Here is a 17212-nt window from a genome sequence, read left to right as displayed (position 1 = left end):
CCGATGGAAGCAGTAGTATCCCTCAATCTCCCATAGCGGCCCCGTCGTCTTCTGCGGCGTCTCCAGACCTGAGTGTGATCGTACACGACACGCCAGATTATGCCTACTATCCGCATATACTCAATTAGCATTACCGCTTAATACTCATTTGCAATGTCAGCAAATTACTCAACGACTATCTTTATGATTATCAGATAAATGTAGGTATTCTTCTGTGCCAGTTGTTATGAATTTAAACAACATCGAAACAATAATTATACATTTTTATTTAATTATAAACCAATATTTTCCAGCTGTGCTATAAGATCCATGTGCTTAAAGGTATCCGGGTTCTTTGTGAATGTCTGGAGCAACTGCAACTTGGCAGCATCTTTGCCGCTATAGTACATTTGAAATTGGTTTGCCAGGCATTGAGCTTCTTGGCCATCCAACACGTTCTGAAATAAAAATAGATATTTGATTATAGAAATTATTCTGATTTGATAAGGATTGTGCATGATAAATAATTCGCATACCCTTATTAATAAAAGGGAAATTATAAGTAAAGCCACAAAATTATTTATTGGACACATGATTAAACTTCTAATTTTATAACTAAGCAACGGGGAAATGACATAGCCTCTAATAAAATAATTCGTCTTTTTTACAACGCCAACGAAATATTCTATAGAAAGCTTCAAGTAAAGGTCATCAATTATTGTGACTTGTCCTTCTTATTTATACATTGTCGTCTAATTTACTAACTCGGCCTCGTTTTGAGCATACTGCCATTCATAACCTTCAATTAAAAAACATTGTATTAAAAATTGAAGTTAGTGACGAAAACGAATCGCTGCAAAACCGACTCCACGTAGTCTTGTTTGCCCTACCCCTAGAGTGCAATCAAAACCGCGTAGGCGCGGAGGGGCGAGGCTGTGGTGAGCGTGAAAACCATCTGCGACGATAAGCTCGCATGGGACCGCCGGAGCCCCGCAGCGCCGGAGCCTTGACAGAAGCCATGCATGCTGCATGTTGCTTGCTTACATTTTAAACGTACTGAGTTAAAAAATTAGAAGCTAAATAAATATATTTTATTATGTCATTTAATAGTATTTTAGAAGTTTACTGTTAGAATGCATGCTACAAAAGATTCTAAAAAATAACCATCATGCTGAGTTATATTTAGAGTGGTTTCCTTAAGAAGATAACGAGTGGCTAAGATAGTATTATTTAGATGCTCGTTAATTGTGGCTGACTTAGTAATTTAGAAGGCAAAATAGGTGCATTTTTGGGGGCGAATAATGATATTAAAAAGAAGCCTGTTTAATTAGCACCCTTAATAAAATAAGATACAAAATTTTGTTTGTTTAGTTCTTCAAGTTAAACGTCGCAATCGATCGAGATAAAATTGGATTGACTAAGAGCTGATCTAGGAAGGGTGAATTCGCCGCGAAACGTTTCTTGCATTACTGAGATACTATGTACATTGCACATGACAGATTCAGTAAGATATGCAATCATAATTTCTAGTAAATCATCGAACGATGTTAACGACCTCCAAAAGTATACCTAGATGAAAAACTTTTCAGAACTTGGCACTATGCGTCGATGTTAAGGAGCATATTCCGGTGTGTTTTTCCCAAACGTTGAAGGAGTACCTAAGAGACTGGCGCTTATGCGAGCTTAAAAGTGCATCATCGTTCATAGGAGTTGCACGATTTACAAAGGGAGCAGCATTAAAACTATTCCTATTGACGCGACAGCCGCGCGCCGATGGCAGACGTTATCTTATGCCGGCACCACATTACTGCCGAGAATCCTTGCGAATAGGTGTGAACGAGAATGTGGATGGCTCTCGCGGGGGTTCCCGAGTAGGTATTCAAGCCTGGGGCGCGATTCTACTAATTTTACTTAAGCGACATACGATTCACATCCGACTGAAGCGCATGTGGCATTCTGCTATTTTTTCTATTAAATAAACGTTTTTATCCTTTTCTGTTATTCAGTAATTAATCATATTGTCTGCAAATGATTTACCATTGCAATATGAATGTAGACAAACTACCGTATAGGCCAAATGGGAGACCAATCGCAAACCAATCGAATGTCATTGGAAAACGATTGGTCTCATATTAGTAGCCGAATGCCCGATATGGTTTAAACTGCTTTTGCGATTCAATTTCTATTCAATTTTAACATAGGAGAATCGGGCCCCTGGTTCACCCTTGTTTGGTCGAACAACATTCGTCGAAAATGACTTCGCCGAATTTTAGTTGCAATAAAGTCATATTCATTTGACCTAATTTCATTGGTTTTTATTTAGCATCATTATTTATTTGACTAGTTTCATTTCACCGAATTTTCAAATGCACTAATTTCATTTGATCTAACAATGATTTAGTCGAAAGATCGTGCCGAATATTTAGTTTCTTTCATCTATAAACTAACATTGCTCCTTCGCCTGTCGAATCAACGCCACGCCGCGCACCGTACTTAACTTTATTTTTTGGGAGGGGGAAACCCACATGGACTTCCTCCGCCTGGGAAGAGGCGGAGGGGTGTGCCGGACTCTTACCGGCTAAAACCCTCCTGTGTCTTCCTTCAAATCAAACGTTGTTCGACCAAACAAGGGTAAAACTTCAAGCCTGTACCCAAATAGGTAATGTGGCACGACTTTCCCGGGAATTCTCAGCGATGATAGTGTGGAGCCGCCCTAGCGACTTAGGAGATCAATGGTAACCAATAAAAGTGGGACCTTGTCGAATTCACCGCGCATGAGGATGATACCCTTGTCAGCCAGCTCCGTGTAGTGCACCATGGTGAGGCACTCGGGCGCGTTCTCCTTGTGCACCTGCCAATACAATTCATTTTATTAAAATAATTTAAACAACTAAAAAAAACGCTTTAAAAAAAATCTATACATATAATAAATCTGTAAAAAAACTGTGTCTGTACATTGAATATATTAAAAAAATAATAATTGGGTGGGGTTTAGAATCAGTAATGGAGCACAAATCCAAAAAAAAAAAATCTGTCTGTTTGTCTGTATGTCTGTTTGTTTGTACACGCTAATCTTCGGAACTACTGGACGGATTTCAATTATTTTTTCTTTGTTTTATCAGTATTAAGCCTGGTCAACATATAGGCTATAATTTATCTTCGAAACTTGAAGACCTGGTGCAGAACTCCAACAGACCAATAAAACTATAAGAGATACAAATACGGTGCCTTGGCAAAAATTGTTTCATTTCATGAGCATTTTCAGCTGAGATAATAAATTTTAAGATCTGGAACACCTGATGTGGAACCCCAAGAGCCCAGCTTCTCTGTACCATATACAGGTATGACGTTTTAGCAAAAGTTGTTCAATTTGATAAGCACTTTCTATTGACTTATACAAATTGAAGATCTAAAACACCTGATGTGGAACTCCAGGGGCCCAGCTAGACTATAGCATATAGAGGTATGACGTTTTAGCAAAAGTTGTTCAATCTAATAAGCATTCTCTGTTGACTTATAAAAATTGAAGATGTAAAATACCTGATGTGGAACTCCAGGAGCCCTGCTAGACTATATGAAGCATATGAAGATATGACGTTTTAGCAAACGTGGGGCCGAAGCCATCACGCTGAAGCCCTTTTGAGACAACTTTAATGAAATGGTGACACAAAACCCACGATTATCCCTTTATACACTATAGAAATGAACCCAAGGACAATCCCCGGTTCTGTGCTAAACTATTGCTAACTATGGACGAAAACTACTTGGGCTATTGTGATGGGATGTTAGTGGATGACAATGTATTAGGTACATGTAAAAACGGCAGGTCGAGACTCGCCACCTCACTTACTGGGCCCCCGGGAACCAGTCACTGAATAGCAACAAGAGGACAACAGGGACATGAGCGGCTGAAGGGTGAGGATACCTCGGCGGACTTTAAACGCAGATTACGCGCTCCCTGTGCTTACCATGAGGCACCTACCCTCCGAGCAGGGCTACTAATCCTGCTCTAGCGACTCCACTCTGGACGGCCAAGCCAAGCCTGAGGCGTGAGACCTACCCCCGTCATGGTTCACTCCGACCGGCCGGAGATGGGGGACAGTATACACTCCCTGGAGAACTCAGTATATATAGCCCCGCGGGGTCAGCCTCAGGCTGATGACGGGGAGTAGCGATGTCCTGCGGTGCTTATATCTCATTATTATTGTCGTTATTATCTCAAGAGCCTTTGTCCCAATTATGTTAGGGTCGACATCCAGTCACGATGCAACTGAGTACCAGTGTTTTACAAGGAGCGACTGCTTATCTGACCTCCACAACCCGGTTACCCGCTCAACCCAACACCCCTTGGTAAGACTTACTGGCTTCTGACTACCCATAACGACTGCCAAGAATGTTCAATGTTCAATGACAGTCGGAACCTACAGTTTAACATCCCCTCCAAATAACGGTCATTGATATCCAAAATATACGTAGAAAGTACATACGAACTTAGAAAAGTTGCATTGGCAGGCACTTGCCAGACCTGGGGCCCGATTCTCTTAATTTTACTTAAGCGCCATTCGATTGACGTTCTACTCGATTCGACTGAGATCCAATCCCGACTCGATTACGATTGAAGCGCATGTGGCATTCCGCTATTTTTTCTTTGAAATAAACGTTTTTATCCTTTTCTGTCATTCAATAATGAATCATTTTGTCTGCAAATGATTTACGATTGCAAAATGATTGTACAGCAAACTACCGTATACACCAAAATCATCAAAATAGCAGACCAATCGCACACCAATCTAATGTCAATCGAATACGATTGGTCTTTTATTAGTAGCAGAATGCCCGATATGGTTAAAACTGCTATTACGATCATATTGCGATTCGATTTCTATTCGATTTTGACATTATTAACTTAGGAGAATCGGGGCCCTGGAATCAAAGACGCACGCTCATACTTGAGAGATTGGTTCTCTACCCACTAAACCACCACGAATTCCTCTAAGTCACCACGACTTTGTCATCTATTTCATGTTTTTTTACGTAATAATACGTGTAATATTTTTGCCTCACACAACTTAAATGCGGACTAATTAGAATCACTACTTTTATCCCTATGGTCACGTCTATTGCGACTATTCAGATCTTTGATTTTGCTGACCCCGTAGTCGCTGGCATAAGGGACAGGATCCGCGTACGAAGTCGCGGGCAGAAGCTAGTACTAAATAATTTTATTAGTCCTAATTTGTATTTGCTTCAATAGTGACTCTATTGAAGCACAATAAGCCTTTTTTATTAGGGTTCCGTACGGCTCTGTCCGTCCATCCGTTAGTCCGTCTGACACCAGGCTGTATCTCATAAACCGTGATAGTTAGAAAGTTGAAATTTTTACTGATGATGTATTTCTGTTGCCACTATAACAACAAATACTGAAAACTAGAATACAATAAATATTTTAGGGGGCCCCCCATATAACAAACGTAATTTATTTTGCTCATTTTTGCTCAATATCGATATCGACAACAGGTAGTTGCGGTTTTATAAATAATGGTACGGAACCCTTCGTGCGCCAATCCGATTCGCACTTGACCGGTTTTTGTTATATGGATTTTATGTTAATATCGATTTTTGTTATACCACGAAATAAAAAAAGACATTAAATTGCATGCCCTTGCTCAGTAGAACCAAGGAGTAGGTGAGTAGGTGATATTCATAATTTTACCAAACATGAACTGACTGCAACTAGACTGATTTACCATCAGAAATTCCAAATGAACAGAACTTGCTTAAATATTACAAATTCAGATCATCAACAACAATATACAGACTTTATCGTTTATTAAAGTAAATAATGTAACCCAACGCAGCTCTCATCTAGCTAGCTTACCTGTCTTGCCAAAGATACCAATTAACTTCCGTAAGAAAGATTAAACTTTAGCCAGAGGTTATTAACTTATTAATTAATTACTTAAGTTTTTTATTTACAAATACTATTATATTACTTAAGTAATTAAGTTCAACAGTAGAGGATATTTATTTAACTTACTGTATATTGTGATAAGTTGTGGTGGCCTAAGAACCAACCTGTCAAGTGTGAGTGTGTGGGTTTGATTCCAGGCCAGTCAAGTACCAATGCAACTTGTCTAAGTTTGTCTGTACTTTCTAAGTATATCTTTGACACCAATTATTGAGAGGCCCAGCTGGATATTAAATAAAATGCTTGATGACACTAAAGTTAATATATTATAGCACTACAGATCACCAATACGAAATTGTTACAGACACATAAGTTTTCCAAAATCCAATATAGTTACAGGCCAATTATATAGTAATTTAGAAACTACCATGTGTGTGTCCCTACACCAATGACTGTGTTTCGCAGGGCACATTAAACTGTAGGTCCCTGCATTCATTGAACATCCTTGGCAGTCGTTATGGGTAGAAGCCAGTAAGTCTGACATAAGTCTAACCAAGGGGTATTGGGTTGCCCAGGTAACTGGGTTGGAGGTCTGATAGACAGTTGCTCCTTGTAAAACACTGGCATTCAGCTGCAACTGGTTAGACTGAAATCTGATCTAACTTAGTTGGGAAATAAAGATCCCGACAAATTGTGAACCTCTTCCTTTTTGGGAAGTTGGAAAAGGAGATAATGATTTATTTAAAATATTAAACAAATCCAAACCTGATAAGCAAGGAGAGGCGTGAAATGTATTGTGTGAGCGTAGCTCTGGCACATGATGAACTCGTAGCCCTGGGAGCGCGGCAGCGGGAACAAGAAAGTGGGACACAGCTGCATGTTCTGTTGCAGCAGTGCATACGTCTCTTTCGGAATAGTTGCTGATATCACTTCCTTACTCTTGTGATACTCCTCCCAAATAGTTCTAATCTCTGCTGCATCTTTATCTTCAACAAGATCCACTTTAAATATATCACTGAGCCTCTTGACATTGCTCTCAGTAACTTCTTTTAGTGCTTGTTTAGGATTTAACACAGAGGAGAATTGTCTGAAATAAACAAAACATATAAATAATAAAATGAAGTGATAACCTCCTTGTTTCTGTGAAGTCGGATAAAGAACACAGCAGAGCTAGGAGTGGTTGTAGCGGCGGCGGCCAGCACCGCCAGCACCGGGCCTACCTTGTGTCCACGGACGCGAACTTTTTCTTCTTTTCCTCTTCCTTGGACTTTTGCTGAACTTCAACTCTTTGCATGAATTCTTCGGGTGATGTTTTCTGTAGATCTGCGATGCGTGCAGCGTACTTTTCGTAGTACGGATTGGTTTTTAAATTTTCTAATGCTTTTTCCATGTTAGTTGAAGTGGTCATAAAACTGCGTAAACTATGTGTTATTGTTACATAATTTACAATCCTGAGTTTTCCCAAAAATGTTTTGAACCCTAAGGCCATTAATAATCTGTAGAATTATTTATGAAACAGTAAATTTTTTTGTTTATTAAAACGTTTTGCGATAGTTATTTATTAGAATTAATTATGTACAACCACAATTACAACTTTAAAATATAGATAGTATTTCATTATTCTATTATGTACCGTACCTATATTCTTGTTTAACAAGTGATTTGTCGATGTCAATGTCAATAATTCTGCCAATGTCAGATGTGAGAACAAAGCATCGGAGCAAAGCAGAGTAAAGCAGTAAGAGAGCTTTTTATGTACTATGGTATTGTGAATGTGGTATAGACGAGGGCACGCTTGACCATATCTTTCTTAATTATTGCCCCTTGAATAATGCTTTCTCTTTTGATCGTGTCAAAAATTCAATACCCAGATACCCAGCAGCGATACCCAGTAAATGTTCGTCATCTTCTTTCATTCTTCCCTAACCCTCTAATGGTAAATGCTTTTGTAAAATTTATTTCTTCTAATAGTATTAAGTTGAAACTTTGTAACAATATTTAATTATTTCATAAAGATATGATATGTAAAGTATATATAATTACTTGTGTTGTAAGTTGGTAAATTCATTAATACTATTATAGTATTTTGTTGCAGGCTCAATTTCTTCCACCAGAAAAGCTGAATTTAATCTTTAATTTATATAGTTTTGTGTATTTTCCCCATGTGTCGTCACTCTCTCACGCGAGTCTCTGGCAGAAATCGCCGTTAATTGCGGCAGATTGCCATAAAAAAAAATGTACTATGGTCCTATGCATAGTGATGAGGCCCGTACTTTTTTTTTTGTATGGCATCTCGCAGTTCAGCCTAGGAAACCGTTTCCTGCTTTTCCCTCTGGATGCCTAGAATTTAAGGCCTCCAGCCAAGGACGTAAACACTTATAAACTAAGCGACCGCGCTAAGGGCGTCCCTGTGGGGTCCCGTACTCGAATCTATAACCTGTGTTTAAAACCCTCATGAAAAATCCACTCTTATCCGTCACTTCTGACAGTGACAGTCGTCAGTATACAATCTATGGCATACGGCCATTCAAAGACATTGATAGATATCGACATTATAACGATGTATGTTACTGTCAGAAGACAGAAGTGTCAGACTGACACTAGGTATGACATAAGGTTATACCTGATGTGTTACGAACGAATTGAGAATTTGAGATCGGACATACTGATAGTTATATTATTGGTTTTTCTAGGATACTGTTCTCAGATGGAAAATTTTTCAAGAGTAGAAAAAATAGGCGAAGGTACTTATGGCGTAGTATATAAAGCAACGGATAGAGTGACTGGAAAGGAAATTGCTTTGAAGAAAATAAAATTGGAAAAGTATGTTTTGGCGCCAAATGATTTACATGTGTGAATACTTAGAATATAATGTTTTCGGTATTGAGTAAGAAATGGTCGTATTGAGCTAAAGGTGCTGAGACGTTGCAGTGAGCCGGAGGGCGTGCCGTCGACGGCACTGCGGGAGATCTCGGTGCTGCGCGAGCTGCGCCACCCCGCCGTCGTGCAGCTGCTGGACGTGCTGCTGGCCGACAACAAGCTCTTCTTAGTCTTTGAATTCCTTCACATGGACTTAAAGCGCCTTATGGACATTACCAAAGGCCCACTTCGTCTCGATCTTGTTAAGGTGAGTACTGTTACATCCTCTTTATCGTCCCACTGCTGGGCACAGGCCTCTTCTCACACGGAGAAGGATTGAGGGTTGGAGTGTAGCAAAGGGTGTGCAACGCTTTTGGGACTAGGCAAAAGGTGCCCAGATGGTTTTCGCCTTATTTTTAAGTATTCTATACGATAGAAATGAAAGAGACATTTTCAGAAATTTTTTAAGTTCCAAAAGCCTTGCACACCCTTTGCTACACACTAACCGGATTGAGCATTGATCACCACGCTTGGCCAATTTTTTTTTTTCATTTATTCCTTTATTTCAGGCAACTAGGGCCCATAAAAATACAATACACATAATATATCGTACGTTAAAATGTTTATAAGCGAATACATAAAAAATTACCTCACTATGCTTGCTCATTGGGGTTTATAGTCCAGGTTTTACTCAAGATGTTTTGCTTCACCTTTTTATCAGCCATTGATGTCCAAGATATACTTAGAAAGTACATACAAACTTATAAATACAGTTCATTGGTACTTGCCTGACCTGCAATCAAACCCACACCTTCATACTCGAGAGGTTGGTTCTTATACCCAATAGGCCACCGCAACTTATTGGTCAAGGTAAGTAGATGAACTCAATTTTAAGCAAAAAATATTTGGTAACCAGGTGACACTGGTTGAAATTATCAGCTATTTTCAGTATTGCTTCCCAAGGTTCTCACTCTATGGCATAATGAGCAGTGAGGTTGTAGTTTAAAACATAAAATTATAAAAAACTAGCTTCCTCCCCCGGTTTCACCCGCATACCAACATAACTGTTTCCACTATTTAATGTATGTTATTATTCATATAAACCTTTCCCTTTAATCACTCTGTGTATAAAGGGATCTAGGGCCATAAGGACAGAAGAAGCGACTTTGTTTTATACTATGTAGTGATAACATATAGGCTATTTTTATCCATGTGCAGGAAGTAAATTTCTAGGGACACGGGTGAAACTGCGGGTGGAAGCTAGTCTATACTAATATCGGGTGTGTCGTCGTATAATAATAAACAAATACAATTTAATATAAAACTAAACTGTGCACTGTGCCATGCAACACTGCGCTAATGCATAAAAGTGTATTTTGCCTAGCAACTCTCATAGACAACAAATTACCGAAACAGATAAAGCCCTTTAACCCTTAAATAAGTTTGACTTAAAATTGAAAAAGTTCCAATAAGCCTGTGTGTGTACGCAGAGCTACCTGCGGCAGCTGCTGGAGGGCGTGGCGTACTGCCACGCGCAGCGCGTCATGCACCGCGACCTCAAGCCGCAGAACCTGCTGGTGGACGCCGCCGGCAGCATCAAGCTGGCCGACTTCGGGCTGGCGCGCGCCTTCGGCATCCCCGTGCGCGCCTACACGCACGAGGTCGTCACGCTGTGGTACCGCGCGCCCGAGATCCTGCTGGGCGCCAAGTTCTACTCCACCGCCGTGGACGTGTGGAGCCTGGCCTGCATCTACGCCGAGATGGCGAGCGGCCGCACGCTCTTCCCGGGCGACAGCGAGATCGACCAGCTGTTCCGCGTGTTCCGCGCGCTCGGCACCCCGGGCGAGCGCGTGTGGGCGGGCGCGCGCCGCCTGCCCGAGTACCGCGCCGCCTTCCCGCGCTGGCCGGCGCGGCGCCCGCGCGCTGCTGCCGGCCGCCGCGCGCGCGGACCCGCTCGCCGGCGCGCTGTTCGACGCCATGCTGCGCTACGAGCCCAGCCGCCGCCTGCCCGCGCGCGCCGCGCTGCTGCACCCCTACCTGGCGCACGCGCCGCGCACGCCGCCCGACCTGCCCGCCTGACCGCCCCGCCGCCCCAAAGCCCCACCGCCTGTACGATGACACCGACCGGAGACGCGATTGCTCTGTGCCTAAAGCGGGAGAGTGCCGCTCGTACTCATATGTATACACCTACAAGTTTCATGTGCTCTATTTCCAGACTCCGCGAATTATAGCGAATTCGGCCCGACACACGGGAATCGAACCCGATACCTCAGTCATAGCAATCGCGATTGCGACCACGAGACCGACGAGGCAGTCAACTTCACATACTGCAATGCGAGAGATAAAATAAGTTTTCACATAGCTCTCAGAAGTTGGTGTATGCAGGTTGTTACTTAACTATGCTTTCTCTTTCTTTGACTTCTAAAGCCATTTGAAAATATTATTTGTGTCTTTTATTGTCCTGTTGGTTTAATTTTTTTTTTGTAAAAAGTTTTTTACTTTATGCTTTTGTTTTTGGCTCCAAAAATATAATATTTTTAATACCACAGTGGAAGTACCCATAATGGTGGAAAATCCTTTAAAAATTTGGTAAAATATGCCCAATCAGGATAGCTGCTATCAACCATTAAGGAGAGTTCCCTAAACTGCACTTTGCATTTATTTCATAACATATTTCAGTGTTAAGATTCGGTCCCCTTCCAATTTGGCGAAGTTATCGTCGCCAAGTGAGTTAGGTACCATACATTTAAATATTAACTGCTTGGATACGTCACCATGGCGTCTACATGACTGCCTCGTTGGTCTAGTAGTCGCAAGCGCGGCTGCTGTGCTCGAGGTCTAGGGATCAATTCCCGGGTCTTGCCGAAATCGCTTTGTGGGTTTTCTTAAACTTTCACAAAGCAGCCCGTAGTCTGGAAGTTGGTGATTGATTCACCCGTGCATCGGAGAGCACGTAAATGTCGGTCCTGCGCCTGATCTCTTGCCGGTCGTATCGGATTGCCGTCCCATCGGGTTATGAGAGTGAAGGAATAGGGAGTGCACCTGTGTCTGTGCAACTGCTCGTGCACTATAATGTCCTGAGAACAGCCGCCGTGGCCGAAATCGGCCGTGGACGCCATTACATGAGGCAGCGCTCTTAGGAAAGAATTTTCCAAATAGCTTTAAACGCTTTCGAGAAATCGAGTCACAGAGACAAAAAAACATCGAATTGAGACCTCGAATCCTCCTTTTTGGGTAGTTTAGACAAAGCGATTCCAGTGATTGTGTTTGAAATGCAACCAAATCGGTTCAGCTTAGGAGTTTGCTGAGTTATGCTGGCATAATGAGGGATTTTTCTCTTAACTTGGCAAAGGTACACTCGCGTTGTTGGTACAAAACGCGTTGCTGGTTGGTTTTTTAATTCCAAAGAAAAAAAGAAAACTTCCCAATATTTCAATGGGTGTGGGATAGTTTGAAAACAATTTGACTCGGTAGGTGGCGCTGCTGTCGGTGTTTGTATGAGGCTATACGGCTATACGGATTCGCTTGGACAGCTGGTTACTGTGTACGTGAAGAGTAAGACTGATATGTGGCATTTTCAAACGTAAAATAAATTATTATTATTTTGTTTGTCTACGTATATCAATATTTTTCTTCATTATGTACCTAGCATAAAGAGAAAATAACTTGTAACCTTCGTGTGCGTTCGCGCAGCGGAATGTTGTTGAATTTAAAGATTTTAATTATGCAGATAATTAGTGTAAGACGTCCTATAATTGTGTATGGTAAATAAAAAATTGTGTATGCAGCCATTGTGGAGAAATTCACCAAAAACAGATTCCGCTGGGCGAACGTTGGCGAACGTTGTCCTGGCGGAACTTTTTTTAATCCATAGACTTTAGAAGAAAAGAGATGTGTCCGAAAATTAGTGTGTATTTGTGTATAATTGATTATGTATGAATGAAATCAGTGCATGCATAAACTCCGGAGAAATTCAAGTTTCCGCTACGCGAACGTTTGGCCATTAGCTAGTTTTCATATAAAGCGCTTACATAGAGAGCTGTAGATTTTTATATACGTTGTCTTGAATTTGTTTATATTTGTTTAAAAAACAGATTTAGAAAAAGTCGTAGGGTTTAAAAGATAAAAATATAAACGTAAAATACACTTATTAGGTCTTAGTTCTTAAAGTATGCAGTTTGGGGTCTAGATTTTCACGTTTACACAAACCTTGTAATTGTCTCCAACATGTTGCCAAGTATCAATGATGTTCCGTTAGTAATTAAAAAGTTATAGGATATTTCACCATGAACAGATCACTGTTTACAAAGCAGTCGAATATCACGACGTTCTAAAGGAATTGCATGGTAAAATGTATGCCAATAATTAGTTTAATCATTCAACTATTCACTTGCAAAATTTCATGTCATTAAATTCAGTAATTAAAGAAAGACAATTATAATACTGACGGAGCATCGAAACCCTACATAATCCGACCAAGTTCGGATAGCTACAAAAAAGCGGCCGTACCATATGTCTAAGCTACGTTCTAAACTTGGTAGGTTAGTATTTATTAATATGGTACAGTTGCGTACACAAGCGTTAGGAAAAAATAAAACAATTGTATTTGTTGATTGAAAAATATTTTTTTTATAATAATGCCACTATCTACGATAAAAATAAATCTTCAATTAACAAGTACTTCTCTATTTAAATATCCGTGTACAAAAATATTTTTATTATTATTACTTACATAAATTACTTGACTACGTGATTAAAAATAACGTTAATAAACGTTACGTATTTTAACTAAAATGTCGTAGATAGTAGCATTATTATTAAAAAAATATTTTTCATTCAAGAAATGCAATTGTTTTATTTTTTCCTAACGCTTGTGTACGCAACTGTACCATATTAATAAATATACTAACCTTCCAAGTTAAGAACGTTGCTTAGACATATGGCACGGCCGCTTTTTTGTAGCTATCCGAACTTGGTCGGATTATGTAGGGTTTCGATGCTCCGTCCAGTAGCGGCGTAAGAGGGGGGCGGGGGGGGCGGTCCGCCCCGGGTGCCACATCTCGGGGGGTGCCATCTCGGTCGACACATATCTGCACGACCAGGATGGCGCGGAAGGGACAAGTCACTAAGGGTGCCATTCTAATCTGCGAAGCCTAGGTTCACTACCATTTACTGCGCGATATTCAAATTTTAAACAAAACTACAACTGTGCATGAGTGAGACATCGAGGCGGTCACCCCTCTCAGTTCGACTGTCACCCTTCTCTTGTATATTTGCTTTTATCTGATTACTTAAATTAATTCCTCAAAGTTTGAAAAAAATTTCGCGCTCGCTTCGCTCGCGCCTTCTCCACATTACAGTGCTTTTTTTCAAACTTTTTTGGGAACTTCTGTGTTTAAAAACTCAAAAATTTCGCGCTCACTACGCTCGCGCCTTACACTTTACAATTTTATTCTCTGAAGTCTTTACATATCTCTTAGCGTCCCAAAAATTTCGTGCGCGCTTCGCTCGGCCTTCTTCACTTTACAGAGCTTTTTTCCAACTTTTGTGTTTAAAAACTAAAAAATTTCGCGCTCGCTACGCTCGCGCCTTACACTTTACACTAGTTTTTCCGACGTCTTTACATATCTCTTGGCCTCCCAAAAATCAAAAATTTCGCGCTCGCTTTGCTCGCGGGTTCTTCACTTTACGGTGCTTTTTTTCCAACTTTTGTGTTTAAAAACTCAAAAATTTCGCGCTCCCTACGCTCGCGGCCTACACTTTACACTGGCTTTCTCCGAAGTCTACATATCTCTTGGCATCCCAAAAACTCAAAAATTTCGCGCTCGCTTCGCTCGCGGGTTCTTCGTGTGTTAATACGTTGATGATTTTTTTACTATGTTATTATATTTTGTCGTTTTTTGGGGAGGTGAGAGGGTGCTCAATAAGTAGTTCGCCCCGGGTGCCACCCGATGCTACGCCGCCACTGGCTCCGTCAGTATTATAATTGTCTTTCTTTAATTACTGAATTTAATGACATGAAATTTTGCAAGTGAATAGTTGAATGATTAAACTAATTATTGGCATACATTTTACCATGCAATTCCTTTAGAACGTCGTGATATTCGACTGCTTTGTAAACAGTGATCTGTTCATGGTAAAATATCCTATAACTTTTTAATTACTCACGAAACATCATTGATATTTGGCAACATGTTGGAGACAATTACAAGGTTTGTGTAAACGTGAAAATCTAGACCCCAAACTGCATACTTTAAGAACTAAGACCTAATAAGTGTATTTTACGTTTATATTTTTATCTTTTAAACCCTACGACTTTTTCTAAATCTGTTTTTTAAACAAATATAAACAAATTCAAAACAACGTATGTAAAAATCTACAGCTCTCTATGTAAGCGCTTTATATGAAAACTAGCTAATGGCCAAACGTTCGCGTAGCGGAAACTTGAATTTCTCCGAAGTTTATGCATGCACTGATTTCATTCATACATAATCAATTATACACAAATACACACTAATTTTCGGACACATCTCTTTTCTTCTAAAGTCTATGGATTAAAAAAGTTCCGCCAGGACAACGTTCGCCAACGTTCGCCCAGCGGAATCTGTTTTTGGTGAATTTCTCCACAATGGCTGCTTACACAAATTTTCATTTACCATACACAATTATAGGACGTCTTACACTAATTATCTGCATAATTAAAATCTTTAAATTCAACAACATTCCGCTGCGCGAACGCACACGTAACCTTCGTCCACTTCCCGCGCCAGTGGAAAAAGTACCTCCTTTAAAATCCTATGTTACTTATTTACAATATAGAATTAATACAAGAAAAAGAACAATGCATTACAAAGGCACTGCTTATATGCAGACAATATGATTCATTTTATATTATTGAATCACAAAAACGAATAAATACGCGAGCCCGACTCGCACTTGGCCGGTTTTTTTACACGTTTATATTAGCTTCACTTGTACTATGTATGTAAGAAAATCTTTTGAATCTTTATTTGACCCACCTCCCTGTCTGCGATTAGGATGCAATTTTGGAAATGCTATGATTTCTGGGGCCCGATTCTCCTAATTTTACTTAAGCGACATACGATTCATGTTCGACTCGATTCGACTGAGATCCACCAATCCCGATTCGATTACGATTGAAACGTATGTGGCATTCCGCTATTTTTTCTTTGAAATAAACGTTTTTATCCTTTTTTGTCATTCAATAATGAATCATTTTGTCTGCAAATGATTGTACAGCAAACTACCGTATAGACCAAAATCACCAAAATAGACCAATCGCACACCAATCAAATGTCAATCGAATACGATTGGCCTTTTATTAGTAGCAGAATGCCCGATATGTTAAAACTGCTATTTCGATCATATTGCGATTCGATTTCTATTAGATTTTGACATTATTAACTTAGGAGAATCGGGGCCCTGATGACAAGCTCAGAAACTTACAAATCCAATATGTCGGACGGCCTAAGATGGCGGACTGGCTGTTGGAAATGCACCCAAAATCAAATTGTTTTTATTTCAAATAGGCCTTTGCAGGCTCTTATGAAACTTCAAATTAATTGCACCCCTATGATAATGATGGGTGTCCAATGGAAGGGATCTCAGGAATACGAGAAAAATAGACATATGACCTAAATCCAACATGGCTGCCGTCCCAAGGTGGCGAATTGGCTAGATATTTGAAATGCGGCCCTATGATTTATGTATAAAATCTTTATTAGTTTTAATTTTATTTTTTTTATGTAAATATAGATTTATGTATAAAAAATAATAATTTAAAAAGCTAGAAAGTCCCTGTGGCGGTGTGCCTCACACATCGCTCACCTTACTTTACCTAACTATGCACGTGCACTTATGTGTGTCCCTACAGTCCCCAAAAGGTACCTAAATAATAAGGTTCATGTATAAGAAAAACTACTGTAAAATATACTGCTTCCCGCATTTTCAACGGCATCTCGGGGGCGGGGGAATTTCCTCCCGTAGCCCGATAAAATACAACCAAATAATTTTTGAAATCGGTTCAGTAGTTTGGAACTTTCAAGATATAAGTACTGTCTGAAGTAAAAAAAAAATATTATTGTTCTCGGATGTTGCAGAAGATTGCCAAGTCTGATAACAAACGAAAAAAAAGTTACCAATGCGCGGACCCTAGAACAAAAAGCTAATGCTTGGCCACTACACGCCCCATCATCATTGTGTATTTGTGTTGCGCAAATTAAATATAGTAGTGTAGTCTATAATATGTTACAGCCAAAGTGATTAAATAGATATTATTCATAATCACTGGTCATTATTTACAATACCCAAATTGACCTGGCAATGTGATAAATTAATCACTTTATCTAAATATTATTCATAATAGCTGGTCAAAGTTAGCCAAAGTAATAAATATGGTATAACCAACTTACTACTAACTAATTCTTAAAAACGGTTTAAGTTATT

The 17212-nt window shown here is 39.9% G+C and overlaps 2 protein-coding genes across 2 annotated transcripts; one reads left to right on the top strand and one right to left on the bottom strand.

Moving 5' to 3' along the window:
- Nucleotides 1-245: 245 nt before the first annotated feature.
- LOC110381557 (ATP synthase mitochondrial F1 complex assembly factor 1) lies at nt 246-7559 on the bottom strand. The gene is made up of 4 exons (XM_021341893.3): nt 7108-7559; nt 6653-6974; nt 2735-2830; nt 246-437 (listed from the first exon to the last, which is right to left on the bottom strand). Exons 1-4 carry the CDS (start codon nt 7374-7376, stop codon nt 273-275), a joined length of 852 nt encoding a protein of 283 aa, XP_021197568.2. The 5' UTR covers nt 7377-7559; the 3' UTR covers nt 246-272.
- Nucleotides 7560-8474: 915 nt separating this feature from the next.
- Nucleotides 8475-10973, top strand: LOC110381543 (cyclin-dependent kinase 2). The gene is given in 4 exon segments (XM_049837012.2): nt 8475-8710; nt 8819-9014; nt 10237-10658; nt 10660-10973. Coding segments are annotated over 4 exon segments (981 nt in total). The 5' UTR covers nt 8475-8513; the 3' UTR covers nt 10826-10973.
- The last annotated feature ends 6239 nt before the right edge of the window (nt 10974-17212 follow it).

Source organism: Helicoverpa armigera, chromosome 14, assembly GCF_030705265.1.
Source record: "Helicoverpa armigera isolate CAAS_96S chromosome 14, ASM3070526v1, whole genome shotgun sequence".
Lineage (NCBI taxonomy): Eukaryota > Metazoa > Arthropoda > Insecta > Lepidoptera > Noctuidae > Helicoverpa > Helicoverpa armigera.
This window is presented reverse-complemented; position numbering and strand designations above follow the sequence as displayed.